At 39.4% G+C, this 22,116-nt stretch overlaps 3 protein-coding genes across 10 annotated transcripts; 2 read left to right on the forward strand and 1 right to left on the reverse strand.

Annotated features, from left to right (window-relative positions):
• Window positions 1-684: 684 nt before the first annotated feature.
• On the reverse strand, window positions 685-7,374 carry LOC115741186 (protoporphyrinogen oxidase, mitochondrial). Of its 2 annotated transcripts, none has more exons than XM_048283354.1 (18): window positions 7,216-7,374; window positions 6,899-6,938; window positions 6,623-6,758; window positions 6,406-6,471; window positions 6,165-6,215; window positions 5,956-6,012; window positions 5,383-5,456; window positions 5,217-5,253; window positions 5,029-5,094; window positions 4,507-4,547; window positions 4,059-4,186; window positions 3,636-3,820; window positions 3,151-3,225; window positions 2,335-2,458; window positions 2,140-2,248; window positions 1,910-1,984; window positions 1,710-1,816; window positions 685-1,080 (listed from the first exon to the last, which is right to left on the reverse strand). In XM_048283354.1, exons 1-18 carry the CDS (start codon window positions 7,244-7,246, stop codon window positions 968-970), a joined length of 1,515 nt encoding a protein of 504 aa, XP_048139311.1. In that variant the 5' UTR covers window positions 7,247-7,374; the 3' UTR covers window positions 685-967. The 2 variants fall into 2 exon arrangements, with proteins under 2 accessions (XP_048139311.1, XP_030530809.1); XM_030674949.2 differs by having other exon boundaries at window positions 3,636-3,815; window positions 4,054-4,186; window positions 7,216-7,373.
• Window positions 7,375-8,324: 950 nt separating this feature from the next.
• Window positions 8,325-11,787, forward strand: LOC115741187 (transcription termination factor MTERF5, chloroplastic). The gene is made up of 4 exons (XM_030674950.2): window positions 8,325-8,602; window positions 9,711-9,760; window positions 9,894-10,112; window positions 10,199-11,787. Exons 1-4 carry the CDS (start codon window positions 8,535-8,537, stop codon window positions 11,299-11,301), a joined length of 1,440 nt encoding a protein of 479 aa, XP_030530810.1. The 5' UTR covers window positions 8,325-8,534; the 3' UTR covers window positions 11,302-11,787.
• A 4,880-nt stretch (window positions 11,788-16,667) lies between these two features.
• Window positions 16,668-22,086, forward strand: LOC115741320 (sister chromatid cohesion 1 protein 2). Of its 7 annotated transcripts, none has more exons than XM_030675179.2 (13): window positions 16,670-16,989; window positions 17,681-17,951; window positions 18,042-18,079; window positions 18,153-18,199; window positions 18,442-18,506; window positions 18,591-19,033; window positions 19,223-19,340; window positions 20,055-20,191; window positions 20,261-20,616; window positions 20,899-20,941; window positions 21,034-21,088; window positions 21,170-21,302; window positions 21,648-22,086. In XM_030675179.2, exons 1-13 carry the CDS (start codon window positions 16,869-16,871, stop codon window positions 21,756-21,758), a joined length of 1,938 nt encoding a protein of 645 aa, XP_030531039.1. In that variant the 5' UTR covers window positions 16,670-16,868; the 3' UTR covers window positions 21,759-22,086. The 7 variants fall into 7 exon arrangements, 5 of the variants coding, with proteins under 5 accessions (XP_030531039.1, XP_048139305.1, XP_048139304.1 ...); XM_048283348.1 differs by having other exon boundaries at window positions 21,034-21,055; XM_048283347.1 differs by having other exon boundaries at window positions 20,899-20,935.
• Window positions 22,087-22,116: the final 30 nt, after the last annotated feature.

Raw genomic sequence — 22,116 nt, forward strand, 5'->3', positions numbered from 1 at the left:
ACAAGTCGCCGCGGGGTCTCAATCGAGTTGGGCCCATCTGCAATTTTCTTTAAATTGAAGGACCTCGAGAGTCACAAATTATTAATTGTATGGAGCCCCTCTGCCGCCATCAGATATAATGTAGAAATTCTGAAATTTGCCCCCATAGTTTATCCAAGGTCCCTTTTCTTTCTCAGAAATTCTGAAATTTGCCTCCAAGGTCCATTGACAATGCCCAAAAATTGAATTAATAAAGTCAACCGGCGTACAAAAGAAGAATGTTCAGGCATTGCCCCCAATTTCCACTTCACCAAAGTGAGTTTGGACAAGACAGTAGACCAGATGAAAGCCTAAGCAGAGAGAAGGACTGACCAACCATCATCACCAAACGGCTTAAGTTTGCACCAAAGTGTAGGCCAAGCAGTCCATACTTGCACGTCTTCCTCTCCTGCCTAATCACAATAGCAAACCGGGATGTGGCGCTTGAACTCCAAGCAATTCACATATGTTTCAGTGAAAAGAATGTTACTTCAGACAGAAACAAGAAACAGAGGAGGAGGGAAACAGAGGAGGAGAGAAACAGGGGGTGATGCTTTCGGCAAAAGCAAAGTGCAGAAGAATTAGCTTTCGGGGAATTAAAAAATGACTGGAAGCATATGAAGGCATACACCGGCACCAGCGGTTTTCATACTCTATCCTCTTTTGAAGGAATTTGAAGAATTCAAAAAGACCACTGCGCCCCCCCCAAAAAAACCAAATACTTTTTAACCATGGTCACTTATATCAGGGACACTGAACTATAGCTATGCGAGAAGAGAAAAATTGCGTATGGAAGTAGTTTCTGCCATGTCTCATCTGCGTACGGGAGTAAAGTCAGTGGCTCACTTTCGAAATTCCAGTTTGATAACAAGAAAAAAAATATATAAATAAAGAGTGCACAACGCCAAGGGTATACAGAGCATGTAACTGTTTCTAGATATCTCACTCTTCACCGGGGTTCTCGATCGTCTGAAGAAGAGTTGAGATAGGATATCACAAGATCAGCTGCTTTGCAACCCGACGCCATTGCTTTGCCAACAGAAAGCCCATCCTTGTGGTTACCTGGAAATTCCGTGGTTAAACAATGACCATCACAACAAACAGTACATTCTCATACCACCACTAAGGCTGGGAACTTGGTTAGGATAAGTTGGAAAAATCTATCTTCAACGATTTATGCGATCAGTGATCAGATAACAACAGGACTTGATGATCGATATTGCGCTATTAGCATGATGTGAATCCCACGCCCTCCATTGTGGATCTTTAAAGTATGCCAATCTCACTCCTTCATAAGATGAAACACTCCCCCACAGAACTGACCTCTTCCTGGTCTCAATGAGACCGTCCCCTTTAACGAGAAAGAAACTCTGCCCCAAAGACTGGACTTCTTCCATGTAGATGTTTTCACATCTTAACAATCTAGTTTGCCTCTGTTCTGTTTAATAATTTAGCATGTTATTATATGTGGGCATTCTCTCTGGAAATATCAAAATCTTATAGACACAGTAAACACTGTTAACCTAATGAAATCTCAGATTGTTGTTCGACAGTTACCAATTGCGTGAAATATGAATGTGCTTATAGCTTTGATTATTCAACTCTACAAATTAGGGTCCTATATTTCTTATATTACAAAGAAGAAAATGCTATTCTAGTAGGAAGTTAATACTGAAAACCAGCAAAATTACCTGCGTAGAAGAATCCAGGAAGATCTTCTTCCAACTTCTTGATTGCTTGCAGAACGGAGTCATAGTTCCGCCCATACAGGGGGAACGCTTTACTCCAGTAACAGTGGCTGCAATTAAGTGTGCAAGTTAGTAAGAGGCATTAAATAAACACAGTTATTTATGAGAGAAAAAGCTTCTTGAGTTTTTAATCATTCGGTTACTTCACAAATGTGGGCTCTCCCTCAGCTCCCAGCAGCTGCCTTAGATCAGAAGTAACTATCTGCTTTAACTCATCCCTAGAAATATCGAAGGAGAGGAAACCATAAGTCTTGCAATACAATAGAACAATCATAAATAAACAAGAGCTCAGTCAGACATGAAGCCAAAAGAAAATTAGAAGAAAACAACTGCTTTGCAAATTAAAGCATTCAAGCATCTCATCAGCTCCTACTTGGAAGATTTTGCAAGTTCTCTGTTTCGACTTCCTCCAATAAAGGTTGTATACAGGTACAGGTCATCAGGTGCACGGTCTGGAAACATCATTGAGGAAAAGAGTGTTCCTGCAGAAAGAAAGATATACAATTATCCCTCGTATAAAGGAGACAGTTTTGCATTATCCAGATGTCTTGCCACAAGCAAGCATTACCAAGAGTCCTCAACCCATTTTTCTGCTCCTCCGAAGGAACAAGAACTCCAAATCCCTCAAGTGGTCTCTTCACACTCTCCTTTCTGAAGGTAGTAATCATGACTGACAGTGGCGCGTAAGTTATCTGCATCACGCAATGCGTGTCAAAAAAAGATGATCTGCTATAACATTGATGAGGGAAACTGGTGAGGTAAGATGACTGCCCCTTTTTCCAAGGTGCTGACGGTAACAGCACGAAAATATTTCACTCCTAAAATTAAATTGTGATCTAGGTAAAATAGAAACATAGATTCCAAGAACAGAAAATAAGCCAAAAGGGAATCTATATGAGATCCATTCCCAAAGAAAATCACTTGACTAGATAGATAAAACAAGTTACTATTGAAAGAATACAGCATTCCCAAAAAGGGAATCAATGATGCATGAGAACATTCATTCCTTAAGTCACAAACACTAGGTCTTGATCATAATTAGCTCCTCAATAACCTTTAAGAAACTTTTGCTGCAGATGTTGAGGACAGAAAATCAGCAAAATCGAGTCAATAGTTTTACTTAAAAAATTTGCTCTTTGTCCAACACGTTCGGGAAGTGAAGGCCTCACTTAACTGCTCATTACAACTTTGGCGAGTGTACACAACTACACTGCCAAACAAAACTGTGAAGTGAAAACCAGTGAATGTCTAGCTTTGACAAGAAAACCGAAAGCAAGCATTCGTTCTCTCTATAGAAATTGTAACTGCTAGTCAAAAAGTAGCAGAATCGCTCAACAAAACAAACTGCAGTTACTGTTTGATTCGAGCATTTATGATTACACACCTCAGGAATGAACTTAAGCGGAAAGAGGTTTCCCCTTTTTGTAATCTTCAATTCCTTAACATTGCATAATGGAGCCTAAAACATAATTGACAAGCAATTGATAAGATATCAACAGTGTTGCCAGGTGTAAAGAATAAAGAAGCGAGAGTGGGAAAGATAAGAAAAAGGTCACTGGATTGACGGCATATAATACATCAGATGCTCTTGCACAACAAATATAAGTATGCACACATCACCATGGATGTAAGCAGAATGCAATCCTCCTTGTAAACCCATAGAATTCCTGTCTGATACTTAATAGCACTGGACTTCTTCACCTACAGCTAAAGCTGTGCGGGATGCCAGCAAGTCTCTTTTTTAAGTATGGACAAGTATGCTAGCACAGGTCTGAAATTTGACATTTGCCGAAGTTCTGGATCACAATGAATAAAAGCACTCAAATTATACAGCAAAGTCATATCTTAGTTAGAACAAAGATGACAAACCGTCATGATCACAGCATCAAATGTCGAGTCTTGTAAATGCTTGTTATGGTCAGAAGAGTAAGAAACTGACCAATCCCCTGATGCAGGTGCCCCATCATGACTGTACGACAACGACAAAACCTTTGATTTCAATTTAAGGTTATCCTCGCTAAGCTTCTGGCACAACATGTACGCAAGTGTCTGCACAATGCAGAGAGACACACTGACTTGAGTTCAATGCTTAAGATTGGGTGCTACAACACATTAACATGGGCTTCTCTGAGCATAGAAAAGGAGAACAACACTCCCCACAATGCCTCACCATAAGTGCTAAGAAGTCATTCACCAAAAGAGTAGATGAATTGCATAGAAGTACAGGTATATCAATGTAGGCATATTGACGCTTGCATAATAAGAAAAGCTAAGATATTGGACAGACCTGCATTCCACCCTGAAAAGAAAATGAACCTCTTTGATGCTTCTTTTTTTCAGGAGTGCTCTTTAGTTCTCCTCTTTTCTCTCTTTTGACTGATAGCTTCGATTTAATTGCCCCAGCAATAATGGAACCAAACCTGACAAGAATCAATATAACCACTTATACCTACACAAATTGCTGCATATGGACAGTTGTAAATAATCAGGATTAGATAATTGCTCAACCAGACAAAAGTTCATTTATAAAGTACTTAAAACATCTGTGTACTATACCAAACTACTCAAATGCCATATTAAACGAGTCATTACACGTAGCTAGCGTGCTACTGTCAACAATTAGAAAGGTTTGAGACTCCCACTATATCTGATAACCAGCAAATTCTGCAAACTATAATGAGAGTGGAAACTCTTGCATCTTGTCACAAGCTTCCAAGTGTAAAGATTGCAGAAGAAGTACCTTTCCTCTAAATTCCATAACTCTGGAAAAGAATGGGGCATCTGTTCAAAACAGCAAAAAAGCAATCAGAAATTTCATGAAACATGCAGAAGAGAAGGCAACAATTAATTGGAAGACAGGGTAGACTATGTGAGATCCCAAGTAACATAAAATCAACATCGTCATGGAAAGCAGACCTCAATTTATAGTCCGATTAATCAGTAATAAGTACTAGCATGGACTATACAGAAAAGGTATTTTTAGATATTAAGCTCTTGGAATTTCTTCACCATACTCTCCAATCCATGAGGTTTTAATATACACCTAATATCTCCATGAAGCAACATTTAGAATGATTTTTTTATGACACAGAATTTTAACCTTCGGCTCAACTAAAATCGACGGATGCACGCAAACCATCACGTATACCCACTAGGTGGTGGAGCCCCATGTTTACTCAGAATAAGAGAACAACATCTAGAATATTGCTATGGTTGCTGTAACATTTACAGGTCAGTTCGCAGACTCGGGAAAGTTACTCACAGAAAGAGATTCAGGATCCCCACCGCTTGTACCAGCAACAAATGGGTCAATCAGGTAATCAACAACCTTCAGACCATAAAAGCCACCAAGTCAAAATTACAAGAAACTGACAATTTCAAGCTATCGTTTTGCAATATCTGGAGTCATGTTAAAATAGGAATCGAAGATTAAATATGAAAAAATTCTACCTCTCTGCCAAAATGACGCTCGAAAAAACCACCTACACTGCATTGATGAACAGAAGGAGAAAATAGAATGCTAACATCAATTTTTTATAGATGAAAAACAAAGAAAGACCAAGAAAATTCCAAAGATGCTGAAAAAACAAAAGAAGAAAAGGTAAGCCTAAGCCACCTTTCTTGCCCATCACCAGATGTTAGTGAATTAGTTCTTTTCTTCCACAGAAGGGGCTCCAGAATAACCTTAAACTGCAGTCATCACAAATAGTTCATTAAGAGATTACAGGAAATGTGCATCTAGCATTACATGTTCAAGCAAATAAATGTTAGAAATTACGGCCAGTATACGTTTTTCTTAAGACAAAAATTGGGCCAATATTGCTAATCAACAGCAGAAGCATCTACATAATTAACTTAACTTTCCACAAACCCACAAGTAATTAGAAAGTATGCATTTCATAAAGCAAGGAATAATAGAATTGATAACTTTACTTTTTCAAAAATCCGCATTGCCATTCACTTAGATGACTTTTCAGGGATATCATACATAGAGAGAAGTGCAGACTTTCTGCATGACAGCAAGATAATCAGTCTTAGAGAAGAAAAGAAGTTCAATTGATACATGTGCCCACTACCAATATGAGCGCATCTTGTTTACCTAATTAATGAACAAAAAAAGTCAAGGGGCTCAATTGTTGAAGCATTACATGAACTAAATGCGGCAAAAGCCTTATTATAGGAGACGAACCTTCGACTGAGTAGAAAGTATGTTGCTCTTCATCAGTGAAATGGGATTTGTTGGAATCTGATGCAAAAAAGTGAAGTGCAGGTCATGCTTATGATACATGTTACATGACCAATTGAAAGGGGAAAAGGAACCAAAACAGACACAGTCTCTTGCCATGGTATATAGGTACTAATATTGAAAGAAATCCGGTCCAAACGACAAGGACTCACCAGCACAGGCATTCCATTTCTGACTATATATCTTTTGTTCTGTGAAAGTGGCTGTACCAGTATACGATGGATTAGTTAAATAATCAAGGGAAAAGAAGAACTACCACAAAATACTAAACAAAAGGCCATAGAGCAACATCAGAAGAGAAGCTGCAACCAGCTACCCTACATTGGCAGTTTAGCAACCCAAAGGCACAAAATTCAAATAATGTATAGCTTGATGGTTAAAATGAACTCTTACATATTGCTGCTTTTCTCGAATTCCAAGTTCATCAAGCAGATTTCTGACCTCCACTTCACTCTCAGTCTGCAAAATATATATAACGAAAGTTTTAACCAAGGAAAGCATCAGGGCTTTGTTACCACAGGCTTATGATGCATTTACTCAAAAGATGCATGCCCATCGAGTTATTCAGTAAGTTGAATGGCGAGGCCATGAGTTTTCGTCGCTACATTACCATGGTATTTGCTCCTTCATCCCAAATTAGACCACCTTGTGAGACACTCCTCAGCTTCCCCCCAATTCTCCCTTCAGCTTCATATACAGTAACATTCACACCATTTGACTTCAACTTGTACGCTGCAGCAAGTCCGCTGTGACAGCATTCCAGGGGGTCAATGAAAAGGTCAAAATAGTACAGGAATGTCAAGATACACCATCTATCACAACAATTAAGCCAGACAGACTCTTTGGAAGATCAAGAACTGCAAAAAAGCAGCGATGAATCGCGTACCTAACACCAGCACCGACGACTGCAACTCTCTTTGCAGGACCTGCAAACAACAAAGTTACTCGGTCAAAGAAGTTAACCGTGAGCAGGGACTGGAGAAAATCAGGACAGAAATGCGCTTCATGCAACTCCTCAATTTCTTCCGCAATTCAGCTTGAAATGCTAAAAAAACAAAATGGGTCGTCCACAGTACAGCTCTTAATCGATCAGGTTGAATTTTTCTCTTCCCCATTTTCCAGTCAATTCCCTATTGAACTGCTGACACTGTTTCCGAGCTTACTACGGTGCTTGTGATGAAGAAAGAGCGTGGAGAGTTTTACTTGAAATGTCTCCTCCTGTAGCCAAACTCATCTTCGCATTTCTTTGCTCCCTTGTCGCTCCCCAGTCCCCACTGCTCTGGTTTTCCGATGGAGATAGAGAGACGGATGACGATATGATCGTACAGGCTCGAGTTCAGGAGCAGGACCAGGACGAGCGCGAGTCTTCTGGGCAATAATGGATTCGGCCCATCAACCGACCTAGCCTTCCACAAGCAGATCAACGATCCTATCATGGGCCAATCTTCTAGCGAGTTCAGTTCTCATCTCTTCCCCGTTCCTTCATTACAGCCCGTCTTGAATCTTGATGTAGTGAATTTCATTAAACCTCTCGTCGTTGATAAGGTCATGTAACCAAGCCCTTTCAAACATAATTTTTCCGTGACTTTTTTTCTTTATGAATATTTCGACAATTCCTATAATTTTGGATTCGGGTCTTGTTGAAAGTACTCCATAATTGAAATTTTAAATGCATTCGACCATTATGGAACAAAATCCTTTTATGGATAGATGAATGTTAAAAAATTCACGAACAAAACAATCTTGCGGACGCACTTCCCCAGCGTTCAAAGTCTTACTCCCGATATGCTTCCGATAAGACTTGAAAAACAAGTGGAGATATACGAAAATTGACATCGACACTAAAAAAAAAAAATTTCAGAGAAAATTTCATAATAAAGGAAAACGCTTTTTAGCTACATTATTTTTTTAGAAAATATTTTCCTCTTTTAAAGCTAGTAAATTCATTTTCCGAAAAGTTTAAGCATGCATTCTTTTATGAATTTTTCGTTGATCGAGCATTACTAGCGAATTAAACACGTGAAAGTTCATATTACTAATTCACGGAAATCGATCCCGTTCAAGTGAATACACTCTAAATCGCTAAATCGCTGCTTCAAGAAAAAATAAATAAATGGAAGTATTAGGAAGGAGGCCTTACTAATCCAAAAATTAGAAGGAAATACCCAAAAAAAAAAAAAAGATTTGGCTTAACTATTTCCCACACGTGATACCCAACATTTGTATTTGACCAGAAAAAGGTCAAAAAAAAAAAAAAAACACAACATTCGTTTCGACTTTTTGTCTTCTTCCACATATAAATGTTGGAATCACGCTGAAGCTCTGAATCCGCCACAGCTGCTGATGTTATCCCAACCCCGTCAGAGCCTCTCCTTCCCTCTTCCTTCGACCTCGGAGAAGACGACGAAAGCTTCAAAATTCATCCGCACTGGTTCTTTTTCTCTGTTTTTTTTTTTTTTTGTGCTCTTCAATGCGCATTGTCTGAAGCAAGCGACGCGGGACTTCAAGAGCAGCATTAGAAGATGAGAGCTTTTTGCGCAGTTCGCTTCTCTCAGCTCTCGCTCCTTTCAAGGCCACTTGTCTCCTCCAGGTACAACCCTCTTGAAATCTCGTGTTTCCCCGTGAAAAGTTCGGATTCGGCGCTGGAATTTGAATTTTCTATCACCCACCTCGAGTATAAGCTCGCACCTATGTGTTGAATCGAGAGCGGGTTGAAAAAATCCACTGCGGAGAAAATAATGTTTCTGTCTTACTTGAAGAACTAATATCGTGATGGGCGTTTGTCGAATCTGAATTGGAGAAGCTATTATGTTGCGTTATCCCATGTCTGGCGTCGTAGCTGCAGGAGAGGGTGGTGGTCGGTTTATGATGTAAAGGAAAGCCTCGCCTGTTTATGTGGCTTTTGGGACAAGAGGGGCCTAAGACCATCCAACATATTATGCCCAAGCTCAATCAAATATAGGGATGAGAAACTCTCTTTTTTTCGTTTCCCTTTTCTGCTAGTTAAATGTGTTTATTATGCCAGTGACATTTCAGGAAAAGGCGGAAAATCCATCTCAATAAGCCGTCTAGTAACATGGTAATCTGAAAAAAGATAAACTTATTTCACTGAGGATGAAAGAAGAATTCGAGTAGATGAATGGCATCAAACAATTGAGTGTAGAATTCGAGTAGTTTGCTGTCCTCGTATTTTGATGTTCTCTGGATTAACGGGGACTGCATATTGCTTTCTTGAAATTCCAAGAACCTTTGGCTTATTGTGAACTCTGATAGCTGCAACCTCTCACTCAGTTTAAATTTCTTTTGAAGTAGCAAAAGCAAACCTGTCTCTTTGGTGGACATGAATCCATAACTAGAACTTTCATGAGACTATGGCATCTTGATAAGTTTTAGCAAGGACAGACAGATGTCTACCAGTTTACTTCCCTCACTCCACTTGATCGCGGAGTCTTGTCGATGGAATTACTGTTCACTCTTATGACATCATGATATGGAAACGATGCCAAGAGTTTATTAGAAAAATTCTGAGTGTTGTGCTATGAAGTAGTAATATGTCATCTGTCTTTCAACTAAAGAAAACGTCATAGTTGAGCTGTCAGAAACCAGTTGTGTCAGCACAATAATATCCTTGTTCTCTATCTGTTGCCGTCATTTGTTACAGTTGAAGTGTTGAAAATTGACGTTGGTCCTTTTCGCAGGTTGCAGCTTTCTTTTCCGGTAAAACTCTTTTCCTGCCAAGCTAAGTATGGTGAGTGATAATGACCGTGTCCAAAATTGTTAACTTCCATCCAATTTCTCAATTGGGGACGGCAGAATCTTGCAGATATAGCATCATGATCCACACTATTTATGAACCAACTTTTGAGCTTTGAACACTGCAGCTGCTGATTCTGGGGTAGATGGTTCTGTCAGTTTGAGAGTGGTGTCTCCAACCCTATTGGCAGCAGAAAAAGAAGAAGCCAAGGCCATCTTAACCTTGTTCTTGAAAAAGCAAGGTTTAAGCAATGCGGTAGCTGCGAGAACTATCAACAAGTCCGATCTTTTCATCGAGCATCTTGTGTCAAGGCTTCATTCTGTTCACAAGTCTCGGTATCTAGTAGGTTCGACTGCAACTTGTTAATACTTCCGTGGTTTGAATTAAGATGGAAACATTTCATGTTAATCTAATTGTAACTTGACATGGCAGGCCGAGAGCTTACAACTCTTGAAATAAGGGATGCGTTAATTCCTTACCTCGAGTCCCTTCGCGAGGAACATGGAAACATTCTGGCAGATGTGGTGGAGAATTTTCCTGATCCACCTCTTAAAGAGAAGGCACTTGTGCCTAGTCCTCCACCTCTTCCATCTCCTTCAAGCCTGGACAATAAAAAGCTAAAAGCTGTCTCCAGAGTGAGTGAGGCTGATCCTGCTGGGAAGCTCCCTCCTCATATTGTCTACCTATTGGAACTCGGTATGACTCTTGAGCAGATCAAGGGAATTACTCGCAGATTCCCTGCTTTTGCTTACTACAGCTTGGAGGGGAAAATCAAGCCGGTGGTCGAGTTTCTTCTTGATCTTGGAGTACCAAAGAATGAAATTCCAATTATCCTCAACAAAAGGCCCCAGTTGGTTGGAATTAGTCTCTCAGAGAATATAATACCCACAATGAGATTCCTGGAGAAATTGGGCGTGGATAAGAAACGATGGGCTAAAGTTATATACCGCTTTCCTGCATTGCTCACTTACAGCAGGCAGAAGGTTAAGGGAACGGTTGATTTCCTTTATGAGATGGGTCTCTCAGAGGAGAGCATAGGGAAGATTCTGACTCACTGCCCAAACATTATAAGTTACAGTGTGGAGGACAAGCTACGGCCGACAGCTGAATACTTCCGCTCAATGGGGGTTGATGTGACTGTTCTTTTTCACCGTTCACCTTCTACTTTTGGCCTCAGTATCGAGGCTCACTTGAAGCCCATTACGGAATTTTTCTTGGAGAGAGGATACAGTATGGAACATGTTAATATCATGATATCCAGGTATGGAGCTTTATACACTTTCAGCTTGGCTGAGAATTTGATACCAAAATGGAATTACTTCTTGACCATGGACTATCCACAAGCAGAGCTGATCAAGTTCCCTCAGTACTTCGGCTATAGTTTGGAAGAGAGGATTAAACCGAGGTATGCTCGTATGAGGGAGTGCGGAGTTCAGTTGCTGCTGAACCAGGTGTTGTCACTGTCTGCTGGGGATTTCGAAAAGGCTTTGACAAAGAAAATGGGAAAAGTGCTTCCTGACAAAGCTGAAGCCTGAGTTTGTTGCATGTGGCAGTTAATGAGTATGATGAACCGAGCGTGGCTTGAATGATGAGATATTTGTATGGATTGTGGACTTGCTCAGGACTCTTATTTTGCGGCAAGCAAATCAGCTGGTGAACAACCAGTTGCAATTGTTCGTGCAGATCAATCAATAATAGATGCATGTGAGAGCCAAGTGCTACTGTGGTATATTTGTGTATCTTAACTGACTTTAAAGTTTGACTGTGTGGGAAGGTCTCTTTCACCCAAGTTGTGGCTCCATTCAGCGTAGAAGTGAGGGATGGACGATGAAAAATCACAGGTCTCTCTTGAGGAAAGATTTGACTGCGATTGATTTAGGTCCTGACTTTGCCAATGAGGAAAAAGCATGAAAGTGTTGCTGTATATTATTCCTATTCATCATGTGCAAATATCCTCATTCATTAAAATGCTGAACTCCTTCATCAACGAGTGAATGAATATGAACTGTTTCTTCTTTGTCGTATTATATTATACATGTTCTGAACTGCTTCGAGACGTTGAATAATGATGCTTCCAATGCTGGAGGACTCTCCTCTCTTTGCCTTTTGCAGGATCATTACCAAGCCATCAGCCTTCAACTGGAGGGCTACAAAGATTTACCTTAATCAATTGGGTCAGAATGAGAGTAAGGTTTCACCATCCGATTTTGTGACTCGGATTCTCAGGAGATGTATTTGAAGTCTCTGTATGCTGTTGCTTCATTTTTATGCATGTTTGGCTCACAGCATGCTGGAATTGATACATGTCGAGTTCAGCTATCCAAGGATGTCTGTTTTATCACAAGGGCAAGTTTATGATGAGTTGCAAAATCGCTTATCTTATCCGATATCGAGCTTTATACACTAAGCAGGATCATATAGGCGCTTCCTGGTACGACATTTTGCTCTTTCTTGCGTCTAGTCTTGTTAATTCACTTTTCGAATTGTTGTTATTTGTGGACAGGCTAATTCTGCTCTTTAGGTGGTGGAATTATCAGTACTTGTAAGAGCGAGTCATGTTAACAGATGCCCCGAAAATATCTTAAGAGCAATTAGTGCATTGAAAACTATAAAGTTTTCCCGATTGATTACTTAACAAGTGCTTTTCGATTACTTGGTTAACAAAATCTATAGACCATATCGATACTGTTGAGCATGCAAAAGCTTCTCGAGTGGATGGCTGTAAATGAAGAGCACGTAGGAAATCAACCCAAAAAAAGGAGGGAAACTAATGGAAGGTAAAATTTGTTCTAGGCCAAGAGAAATTGGTGATATTCTGATATCTTCAGTACCAAAAGTAACACCATTAGGATTAGCTCTTGCCTTTAACCTCGATTTATAGATTTAAAGCAATCAAAACAGTTAATCACGAGGACTTCGCGCGTGGATGGTTCACGTGATCAATGGCTACGATGAATTCGATTTATGTGATCAATGGCTACGATGAATTCGATTCACGTGGATTTGACTGGGTCCAAACAAGTGCTGCTTTTTTATGGCCCGAGGGCATACTATTGGAAAAAATTAACATAATATAATGTAAAGTTAATTATAAAGATACCCTTCCCCCCCGGCAGAAAAGATAGCCTTCCAAAGAATATCCACTCCTCGCTCCAAATCCCCACAACCACAACTAATTGCAATTTAAGTCTTCCATGGCCATTTCCAATTTGGAAAAATTTACCAAAAAAGTCCTAAATCTATTGTGGTTATATTAATTCAGTCTTTTTTTTTTTTTTTGTCAATTCAATCATAAACCTTTTATAATTGTGCCAATTCAATATATATAGCAAATTTTAGTGGTGGCTAACAGGCAAATTTAATATCTTTTTTGAATTTTTTGTTTTTCTTTTTTTTTTCTTCCCCTTCCTTCTTCTTCCAACGACCGGCCAAAGGGACGGTTGGCAAGATCGGCAGGGAGAGGCCGGCCTTGCCATGGCCGGGCACCTCACCATCGTTGGGTGAGGTTTGGTCGTCCTCTCCCGGCGACAGTGTGAGCATACCCACTTTTTAAGGAATTAGGCTCCAAAATGTAGAGATACTGTCGAAATATTTCAATCTTGTCGCTTAATAAATAGTTCCACGCAAAATTACTAAATTCAATAATTTTATTTCCATCAATGGTAAGGTGATTACATGAAGCCCACCTCTCCAAATCGGCTCAGAATTAGGAAACCAATTGCCACCCGACCTAATAAAAGGTGCTGTCGTGCTGAAATTAAATTTGAAACCTGATATTTCCCGAGGTTTAGGAGAAATTAATGATCTTACTTATCTAGCCTACTCTCAATTACTTCAATTTTTATATTTTCACTGGCTCTATTTGTTTTGTAAAATACGAGTAATTGAGAAAATATCTTTCAAAAAATGATCGCTTATGTGGCTTACAAAAATTAATAAATGAAAAATATTTTCATCTTCTAGGCAAATATTTAAACACTAATTATTGTCGGTAATAAATTTTTTTTATTGACTAATTATTTTAAACGAAACATGCGATTATTTTTAGGAAAGTATTTTTCAAGTCACTCATTCTTCGCGAAACAAATGAAGCCTTAATCTTCTACCTTCTCCATTCCTTTTTAATATGTATGTAGATTTCTTTTGCATTTTTTACAAGTCTTGATATGGTACGTTACACCACAAAATACAATTTAATCTTGCATAGAATCGGCAAACTTGAATTCACCTTCGTAATATTTGAAAATACGTGTCATTTTCTACTCTTACACTAGAAATTTTTACCATGGTTACGGTTATCAATTTCAATGTAATATAAGAATACATACCTTATTCCAAACTGAATTTAATATAGTGGGTACGTTGTGAAATTATGTAGCCATTGTCGATAAGATATGGGAATGTCCGTTTATCTAAATTGAACAGTATATTTCGGATATCTAAAATAGTATAAGGTATCCATTCGTGTTAACATTACATGACATGTGAACTTTACATAACCACTATACTTAATGTATGCTAATACATTGTTCTTTTAAATTCTTACAAGGTCATAACATGTGAGTAGGCATTGGCCATTGTTGTGAAATTATGTTATTATTACATCCAATATATGTGCTTCTGATATAAATAAATTACGTGTCTTCGTGAGTAGCTCTTACTAGAAAGTTTATGGATGAGAACGGTCAATTTATAGGTTTTCGACAATAAGCATGCGGTTCTGCCGATAGAAAAATCGAGAGATGAGAATGCTAGTATCATAGGTGTGTGGTCTGATACTCAAGCTCTCAAGCTCTGTAAAGAGGCAGAACAAAATAAGAGAAAGTAGAGTTAACAGAGGTAGGACAAATTAAAAATAATTACAAATTCTCAACCTTTTATTATATTTCGTGGCAAAGGCACGTGTAGCTATTTATGAAGGCACGTGTAGCTCACAATTCAAACTTCGAAGCTGGAGAGAGAGACAGAGAGAGAGATAAAGATCGGGGAAAAAATAAAAGAAAAGAAAAACTTTTTAACCACTCTTGTCTTTTTCACCGCACCGTTGACAGCTGGCATTTCACTGTCGGTTAAATGTTAATCAATTATCAAACCCTTGTTCTTCCTTCCTCAGCTTTTTGCTAATATCTCTTCTGGGTATGCTTTTGCCAAAGTCCAATTTACAAATTGACCCCCTCTACAAAAATGCATTATACTACGTCTTAGATAAATAATTTGTTACTATTTACTTTATTCCTCTCTATGGCTTGCCTTGAAAAAATGGGATCCCCTCGTTTTATAAGATCCTATTTACGCTGTCATTGCAAATTTGTTTCCTATTATCTTAATTTATGGCGAAATAATGACAAGATCAATGAAATTAATTGTAAATTATATTCATGGAAAGAACCTTCCTGTAGCATTAGCGAAAAATTGAAATAGAGTATGCACCCTTTTGATTTGTCTGGCTGTTGTGACCAAATGATCTCATCGTATAAATCATACAAGTCAAAAGAACTCCGGTTTTTGTTTTGAAAAACTTGATGCCAAATGGGCATCAATTTTCTGATCGAAAAAGAAATTGGCATCAATTTTGGCAAGAGAATGAATATATACATTTTCAATAAGCGCCCATCGCCCATCTATCAATTCATTGTTTTCGTAATTTATACGGCCTTTATTACGTATTATCATTTTTTTATGCACAAATAAGTTTAAAGAAAAGGTGTTTCACCACTATCTATTAAGTAGTTCGCAATTAGCAGTGTTAATGAATGTTAATCAAGGGCATATTTGTTTTGTTTTTTTTTTTATAACCGAGATGTCCGATCCAGCTTGCCCGCACCTCAATTATTCCTTGGAAAAGACTAGCATAGCAACCCACCGTCATAGCCCTTCACTTAAATCATAGGTGCTCGGTTGATGAATCGAACTTGGAACCGGTGCGCGTAACTACATAATCTTAAGTGTGCCCTAACTAACCGAGCCACACATGGGTGGACAAGGGCCTATTTGTTTGTACTTAGCAAAAGCAAAAAGTATTATGTTTGCTTTCATACTAATAAACGATATTTGAATCTACATGTCAATTTTTGAATATTATGAAAGTTGAAGAAATTTCAAAATTTAAAAACATCAAAATGCGCGCGTGTCAAAATTTTGATTATATTTTAGGTGAAAAGCAAATATCAATTTAGCCCGACTTAAAAAAAAGGGGGGGGAGGGGGGGGGGGTGCTTTAATGAGTGCAGGAAAAGAGGGTGTGAGAATGTTTGTTTTTCGTTTGGGGTCAGAGGGTGTGAGAATGTTGATTATGTAGAGAGTGGCGGAAGAAGTACATGATATCTAATTACAATGGTAGCCATTTATACATGAAAACTCAATCACTCCAAGACGGGTTATTAAGGAAATTTGAGAGGCAAAACCAATTATTCATCATTGAAAACGAAAGCTTTGTGGGGTTGCTTATGTAACTAAATAACCAGAATCGAAAATCATCTTTTACATTCAATGGTTTTGGTATTTGGATGGTCCAATTCGAATCATTGGGATTTTATTTCAGTTCAGTATCACATCCTTTACGCATTTTGCTACTCGGATCATGCTCCGCACCATTCACGATTCTCCTTTTATACATGAACAATGCGTGCCTCGAATGTTAGAAGCAATTGAAAAGAGTAGGGCAACATTGAAAAAATTATAAAGAGAGGGCATCATGGTCAGATAAATCCTCACTCCTATTGTACATCACCAACGCATTGCCAAAATTAAATTGCTTACCAAAATTAAAAGGCAGAAATTTTTATATCAATTGCCTTTTATAGGGCCAAATAAGTAAGAGTTGCCAGGCTTGCCAGCAGTCAAGATCAACCTTTCATTAATCAGCATTAAGCCTTTTGATGTCACACTACACATTGTTCTAATTCAACCCAACCCCCCAAAAAACCAGAGCTTCCACTTCCAGGCTTCCTCTGCACTCTTCTCCTCTTAACTCGAGCGTTTCTCGTCCTACAAAAGAGCCTCCCTGGAGACGTCTTTCAGCAGAAGCGAAAGACTCGCAAGCAACCTCCATTGGCGAGCAAGGCACAGGAAGACGGAGGGGGAGGAGGAGGAGGAGGTTGGTCATGTTCGATTCGCTGAGCCTCTCGAGAAAGGGACCTCTGGGCTCAATATGGGTCGCTGCGTATTGCTACAAACGCCTCAAGAAAGCTCAAGTCGCCGAAACTGACATTCCCATCTCAGTCGGTTCGTATCTCTCTCTCCCATTTTGGGGAAAAATTCGGGCTTGTCGTTTTTCTGGGTTTGGCGAGAAATGGGAGTTCAATGGCCTTTCGACATAAAAGGAATGAACTTTTTTAACCGCCATGACTGTTGGTTTTCTTTTGTTTTCTGGGCGGTTTACGAATTGTGAGAGGAAACCGTCGGCGAGGGTGCTCGTGTGAGTGTTTAATCTGTTGAGCTTGCGCGTGAACGGCGACATTAACGTAGTCCCTTCCGGTGATTCACGTCAATCAATGGCTCATGAGTTTTTTATACAGTTTTGCTTTTGCTAATTGTCACATTTATCTTTGCCTTACGTTCATTTCTCCGACCTTGTTCGTGAGTTTTCGGTTCGCTCTGTCATTCAGCGAGTCTTTCTTCCATGGTCTGCTTCGAGTGGCATGTCAAATCAGTCATCAGTGCTTTTACTTCTGTATTGGATAAGTGGTGATGTATTGGTATTTTTTGTTGTGGATAGAAAAGGCAAGAGGGTAGAGTAAAATATACGTGTTAGATAAAATGTTCTTGTGGTCGTCAGAGTCAGCTAAAATGGATGGAGTCTGGCTTGTAGCATCATGACCCGAAGAGTGTGACTTTGTCTTTGCCTACTCACAGTATATAGCTGATTTTGTTTGTCTTACATTTATCTGTTCCTTCTTGTTTTCTCCTTTTGCAGATAAGATTTTGCAGGATGAATTACATGTTGTCACGTATAGAGTGTTAGGCTACTTTCTCCTTGGGGTTGTGAGAATATACTCGAAGAAGGTGGAGTATTTGTTTGACGACTGTCATAAGGTGCTTATCAAAGTGAAGGAGTTTGTGGTAAGTGAGATTAAAAAACATGACTCGTGTGCTGATATACTGGGTGCTCCTCGAAGCTCAATCAGCCTCCCAAAGAGATTTGAACTCGATGCTTTTGATCTGGAGATTGTTGACGATGTTAGTGGGTAAGCAAGTTTGTTGTATTGACTTCTTGCAATCAAGCCTTTCTCTTATCTGATAACTCATTGCATAATACTTTTTGTTGTACTTGACAGAGGTAATCTGATGTTGCCGGAAGAGATCACCCTTCGAGGTTACCACATTATTCTTGACGATTTTGTGATTCATTTAGTCTATTCTCACTCATATATGTTGTTGTTTTGCAGATGATACGTGGAGAAACAAGGAAATAGCCCTGTCCTCTATAAAGAAGGTACAAGTGCTATAGCTGATGTCACAAACTCCGTGGTTCATTTTGGCGGATAACAGTAGCTTCTGTAAAAACCTATCGAAAAACAGAACTTCTATAGAAGTAGTAGGCAGCTACTTTGGCGTCATTAAATGATACTAACCGTTTTCTTCAGCTAATCTAGATATGTTGTATTCAATTTTTGACTGGCTAATTGGGAATTTGGGTTTGCTGAGTTGGTGCTAATTGCTGATTCAATGCTGCAGCATCGTTGGGAAGAAGGAACACTTAATCGTGACCCTTCCTCCTCTGACAACACCACAGTGAAAGAGTATGCTCAAAATCTCAGTCTTTCTTAAAGAGTTTCCCAATATTGTCTAAGCATGTTAAAATTCTCATCTTTGTTGTGTTCCAGTGATCTTCCATCTCATTCTCGTGCGATGGTCACTGATCATGGAATGGGTGCATCAGAAAATCAGTATTTCACCAGTGTGGAGAGGCTTCTAGATGATAGATTTCAAGAAGAATGTTCATATTCTTTCACTTTTCTCGGTGTTGGAGGAAATTCTTTAGACCCTGACTGGTGGTTTGGTGGAGACAATCACGCTGATGAGCAGCAGATGAGTCATAAGGAGGTATCACCAGCCAGTGGTGAGAAGATTCAGGATGAGATATATCTTCAGAAACTAAACAAGAATTCTGTGACAGATGGGACTGGCATGGAACCTTCAGCACTAATTGACGCATTTGTGGAGGAGCATTTTTCCCATCCACAGACACTCAAGCTACCTGAACTACTGTTAACTGAAACCGGAGAGCATGAGGTTCTCAAAACACCAGAAAAGCAAGATGTTCAAGGTGCGATTGGTTCATATTACTGTTTGCATTAACTTAGTCACTTGTAAAACAGTTGGTAAATTTCTATGTTTGCTTTGTCTTTTGGCTGGCGCTATTGCTTGATTAAGGAAGGCTCTTACTACCATCCTGATATTACATAACCAAAACCTCGCCTCAACCAATTAACATTTTTGTTCTTTTTCTTTCCAGCTGTATGTGCTCCTACACCTGATTTCATGCTTATTCCGACACCTGCCCCCATGGAGCGTCCGCGGAGAAAGAGGAAAAGGAAGTGCCTATATGATGATCTAATTCAACTGCCTAATGCGTAAGTGACAATCTTTTCATAATTAATGAGTATCGAAAATGAGTACCTGATACTAGGTTAGAACTGCCTTGAAGCTATTATCCGTATACCTGTATGATAAAACAGCCACTTTGACAGTATGGGGACCCATGAAAGTCGGTCATTTTTTTTTTTAAATGGTTCTGTGACATTGTTTACATGGAATACAAAATGTTAATTTGCTGAGTGGCTTCCTATGCAAGAGAAGTGTTCGGCTGCTGTAGAAGTGTAAAAGTTGAGGTCCTTATGACATCACATGAGTATTATCTACACCAAAGAAATCAAGTTGAATGACGAATGTTATTTGCTAGTCCAAAAAGGTTGGGAATATCACACAAGCTGAGAACATCGTGAAGAAAATGTATTTATACATCAAGAACAGGGTGCACAGTAGTATTAACATCCAACACCCGATTACTCTCCCCAACCAGCCTTTTACCTTGGTTTATCAACTATTTCCCGTTTTATATTTATTCTGCTAATTATCAATTTGTGGTCTCTTCAAGAACCATTTCTCGAATATTTGGCATTTGCACATTAGTCAGCTCAATTTACAGTGGGAGTGCTTTGTAGAATGAAACAAATAAAATCGAAATTGATGCGTCACCAAAGATTATTATTAGGTGGATGGAACCTGAGAAGTGGTTAGGAATTCAAAAAATTTCTTGCAACACTGGATGTTCTGTACTTTTACAGGGACATCAGGAAAAACATTTGTGACGCAAGTGACTTGGTGTGCAAACGAAGCAAGGCTCCTCATAATGCTTATGCTGTGTGGAAAGCCACTAGATTGGCCAATGCGAGTGTTAGGTTCTTGGAGCCCCTCCTTCCTTGTGAGTATGGTGTTACACGTCTTCTTGCTTCTGACTTGCCTGCGAGACTAATCAGCCAAGTTTCAGCAGGTACTTCACCAGACCTCAGAAATCTCTTTCTGAGGAAAGATATCGACTCCTCGGTACCTGAGGAAGCTGCTCGACTTTGTGAAAAGGTTGATGGACCAGAGATTTTGGTACCTCAGGAAACCGCAGGAGTTTGTGAAAAGGGCTATTTAGTAGAAGTTCGTACTGATGACACGGTTGAGTTGGGAATAGCCCCAGAAACTCCAGTCAAATGCTCATCATCAAGGAGACCCTTTGAAAGCCCAAATGGTAGTACCCCAGATGGAACGAAGCCCGAAAAATCCAATGAAATTGCAAGTTTGGGTCAAGACCTGCCCATGGTTGAGGATCAAGATTTTGATTTTAGTCTGATGAATGAGGTAAGTCACTATTCAATTTCACCTCAAGGAAGCAGACTTCTCTTAAAGATATAGAATGATTCAGTTTTCTTGCTTTTTGGGCAATTGGTGCTTGTATGTATATGAAGGTCTTTGCCAATGGGAGACATGGAACTTATTTGTCCCCCCATATGAAATCTCGAATCAACATGTGGCCTTTGGTTGCTAGGATGCACTTATCAGAGTATTATTTGCTACATTAATGCTTATCTGCATGTATTGAGCAATACTGACGCAGCCAATGACATTATTTGTTTTTGCCAGGAGATGAGCTCATCTGCAGGACATAACCACGACGAATGTGAGAGTTAATATCAGGATCTTTCTTGGTTTCTCTCTCTTGAATAATGATGTGTTGTTTGCATTGTATTCTTATGTGGCTCATATCTTGATTGTCAGGTGGATGGACGGGGAGAACAAGGCAAGATCATTTAACTTGGTTGAATCCGTTTATGTAGATGTCAACTCGAAATTCAATTGAATTTGTGACTATTTAAGGCTTCGTCGCGATAAAAATCACAGTTTTTTGTCACAGAATTGTGGCAGGACACTTGCAAAGGATGTCCTGTAAACAAATAAAAAGGGGGGAGAAAGATGTACTTTGCTTGTCGCAAGTTTCAGAGGGGAAAACGGAAAAGGAAAGCGCAAGGCTCTTCTATGAAATACTGGTAATGCATAGCTCTTGATTTTCATGGGTATGCATTCATGTGAGCGCATCAACAAGCACTAGAGCATGTCATTTTTTGTTTTCTCTGTTTGCTGACTGTCATTTTTTGTTATGTACTTCGATATTATAAATATACAATTGCGTTGAGTGAAGGACGCCAATATGGTTAATAATTAATCAGGGGTTGCCTTTTCCCACTCCTCCATCACTGATGTTATATGGTGACAATCAGAAAAGACTGAAGCCTAGCTTTATTCTCTTTGTCCTTGAAGCATAAATTATCTGGGCATGGCATGAGTATGGCTGAATCTTCGTTTGACATTCACGATTGTAAACATTTCCACAGGTGCTGAAAAGCGAGGGATACATCGAAGTAGAGCAAAGGAAGGCTTATGGCGACATTCTTATGAGGTGGCTTCCCAGATGGGAACAAGACTTTGGAGCTGATGGCCCATAAGTAAAGATTGGAGGGTACCTTAAGAAACAAATTTCTGGGCGGGATAGGATTACTGCACATAAAAATTCGAGCTTTTTTCGCTGTGTACAGTCGGATTGCAGGTTAGGTTCAGGATTTTAGTTCCCTTGCAGTGAATCTGTACATAAAAGTTGGACCTCGTTACAGGTACATGACCTTTTGAGTTGGTTTTGCCCGAGTAGCTCCGGGTTCTCTTATTACAAAGTCAGAAGTTCCAAGAAGCGCATCGCCCAGGCCATCTTCGTGTCGCGCCTGCATTGCAGTGGACATTCTGTTCATACTTTGATTGTTCAATCAAAAGCCATTAATGTGTCATTTGGCATAGTTGCATTGTTACAGG

The sequence above is a fragment of the Rhodamnia argentea genome, chromosome 8, assembly GCF_020921035.1.
Source record: "Rhodamnia argentea isolate NSW1041297 chromosome 8, ASM2092103v1, whole genome shotgun sequence".
NCBI classification, from domain to species: Eukaryota; Viridiplantae; Streptophyta; class Magnoliopsida; order Myrtales; family Myrtaceae; genus Rhodamnia; species Rhodamnia argentea.

Bases quoted from the DNA above. Each gene is read 5' to 3' on its own strand.
- LOC115741186 (XM_048283354.1), bottom strand. From the start codon at position 7,246: ATGAGTTTGGCTACAGGAGGAGACATTTCAA. The intron at 6,472-6,622 runs GTAATGTAGCGA...TATATTTTGCAG, and splicing joins ATGAAGGAGCAAATACCATG to ACTGAGAGTGAAGTGGAGGT. The intron at 3,226-3,635 runs GTTTGTCATCTT...ATTATGTTTTAG, and splicing joins TTGATGCTGTGATCATGACG to GCTCCATTATGCAATGTTAA.
- LOC115741187 (XM_030674950.2), top strand. From the start codon at position 8,535: ATGAGAGCTTTTTGCGCAGTTCGCTTCTCTCAGCTCTCGCTCCTTTCA. The intron at 9,761-9,893 runs GTGAGTGATAAT...TGAACACTGCAG, and splicing joins TTCCTGCCAAGCTAAGTATG to CTGCTGATTCTGGGGTAGAT. The intron at 10,113-10,198 runs GTTCGACTGCAA...TTGACATGGCAG, and splicing joins CAAGTCTCGGTATCTAGTAG to GCCGAGAGCTTACAACTCTT.
- LOC115741320 (XM_030675179.2), top strand. From the start codon at position 16,869: ATGTTCGATTCGCTGAGCCTCTCGAGAAAGGGACCTCTGGGCTCAATA. The intron at 21,089-21,169 runs GTAGATGTCAAC...TTTTTGTCACAG, and splicing joins ACTTGGTTGAATCCGTTTAT to AATTGTGGCAGGACACTTGC. The intron at 21,303-21,647 runs GTAATGCATAGC...ACATTTCCACAG, and splicing joins GGCTCTTCTATGAAATACTG to GTGCTGAAAAGCGAGGGATA.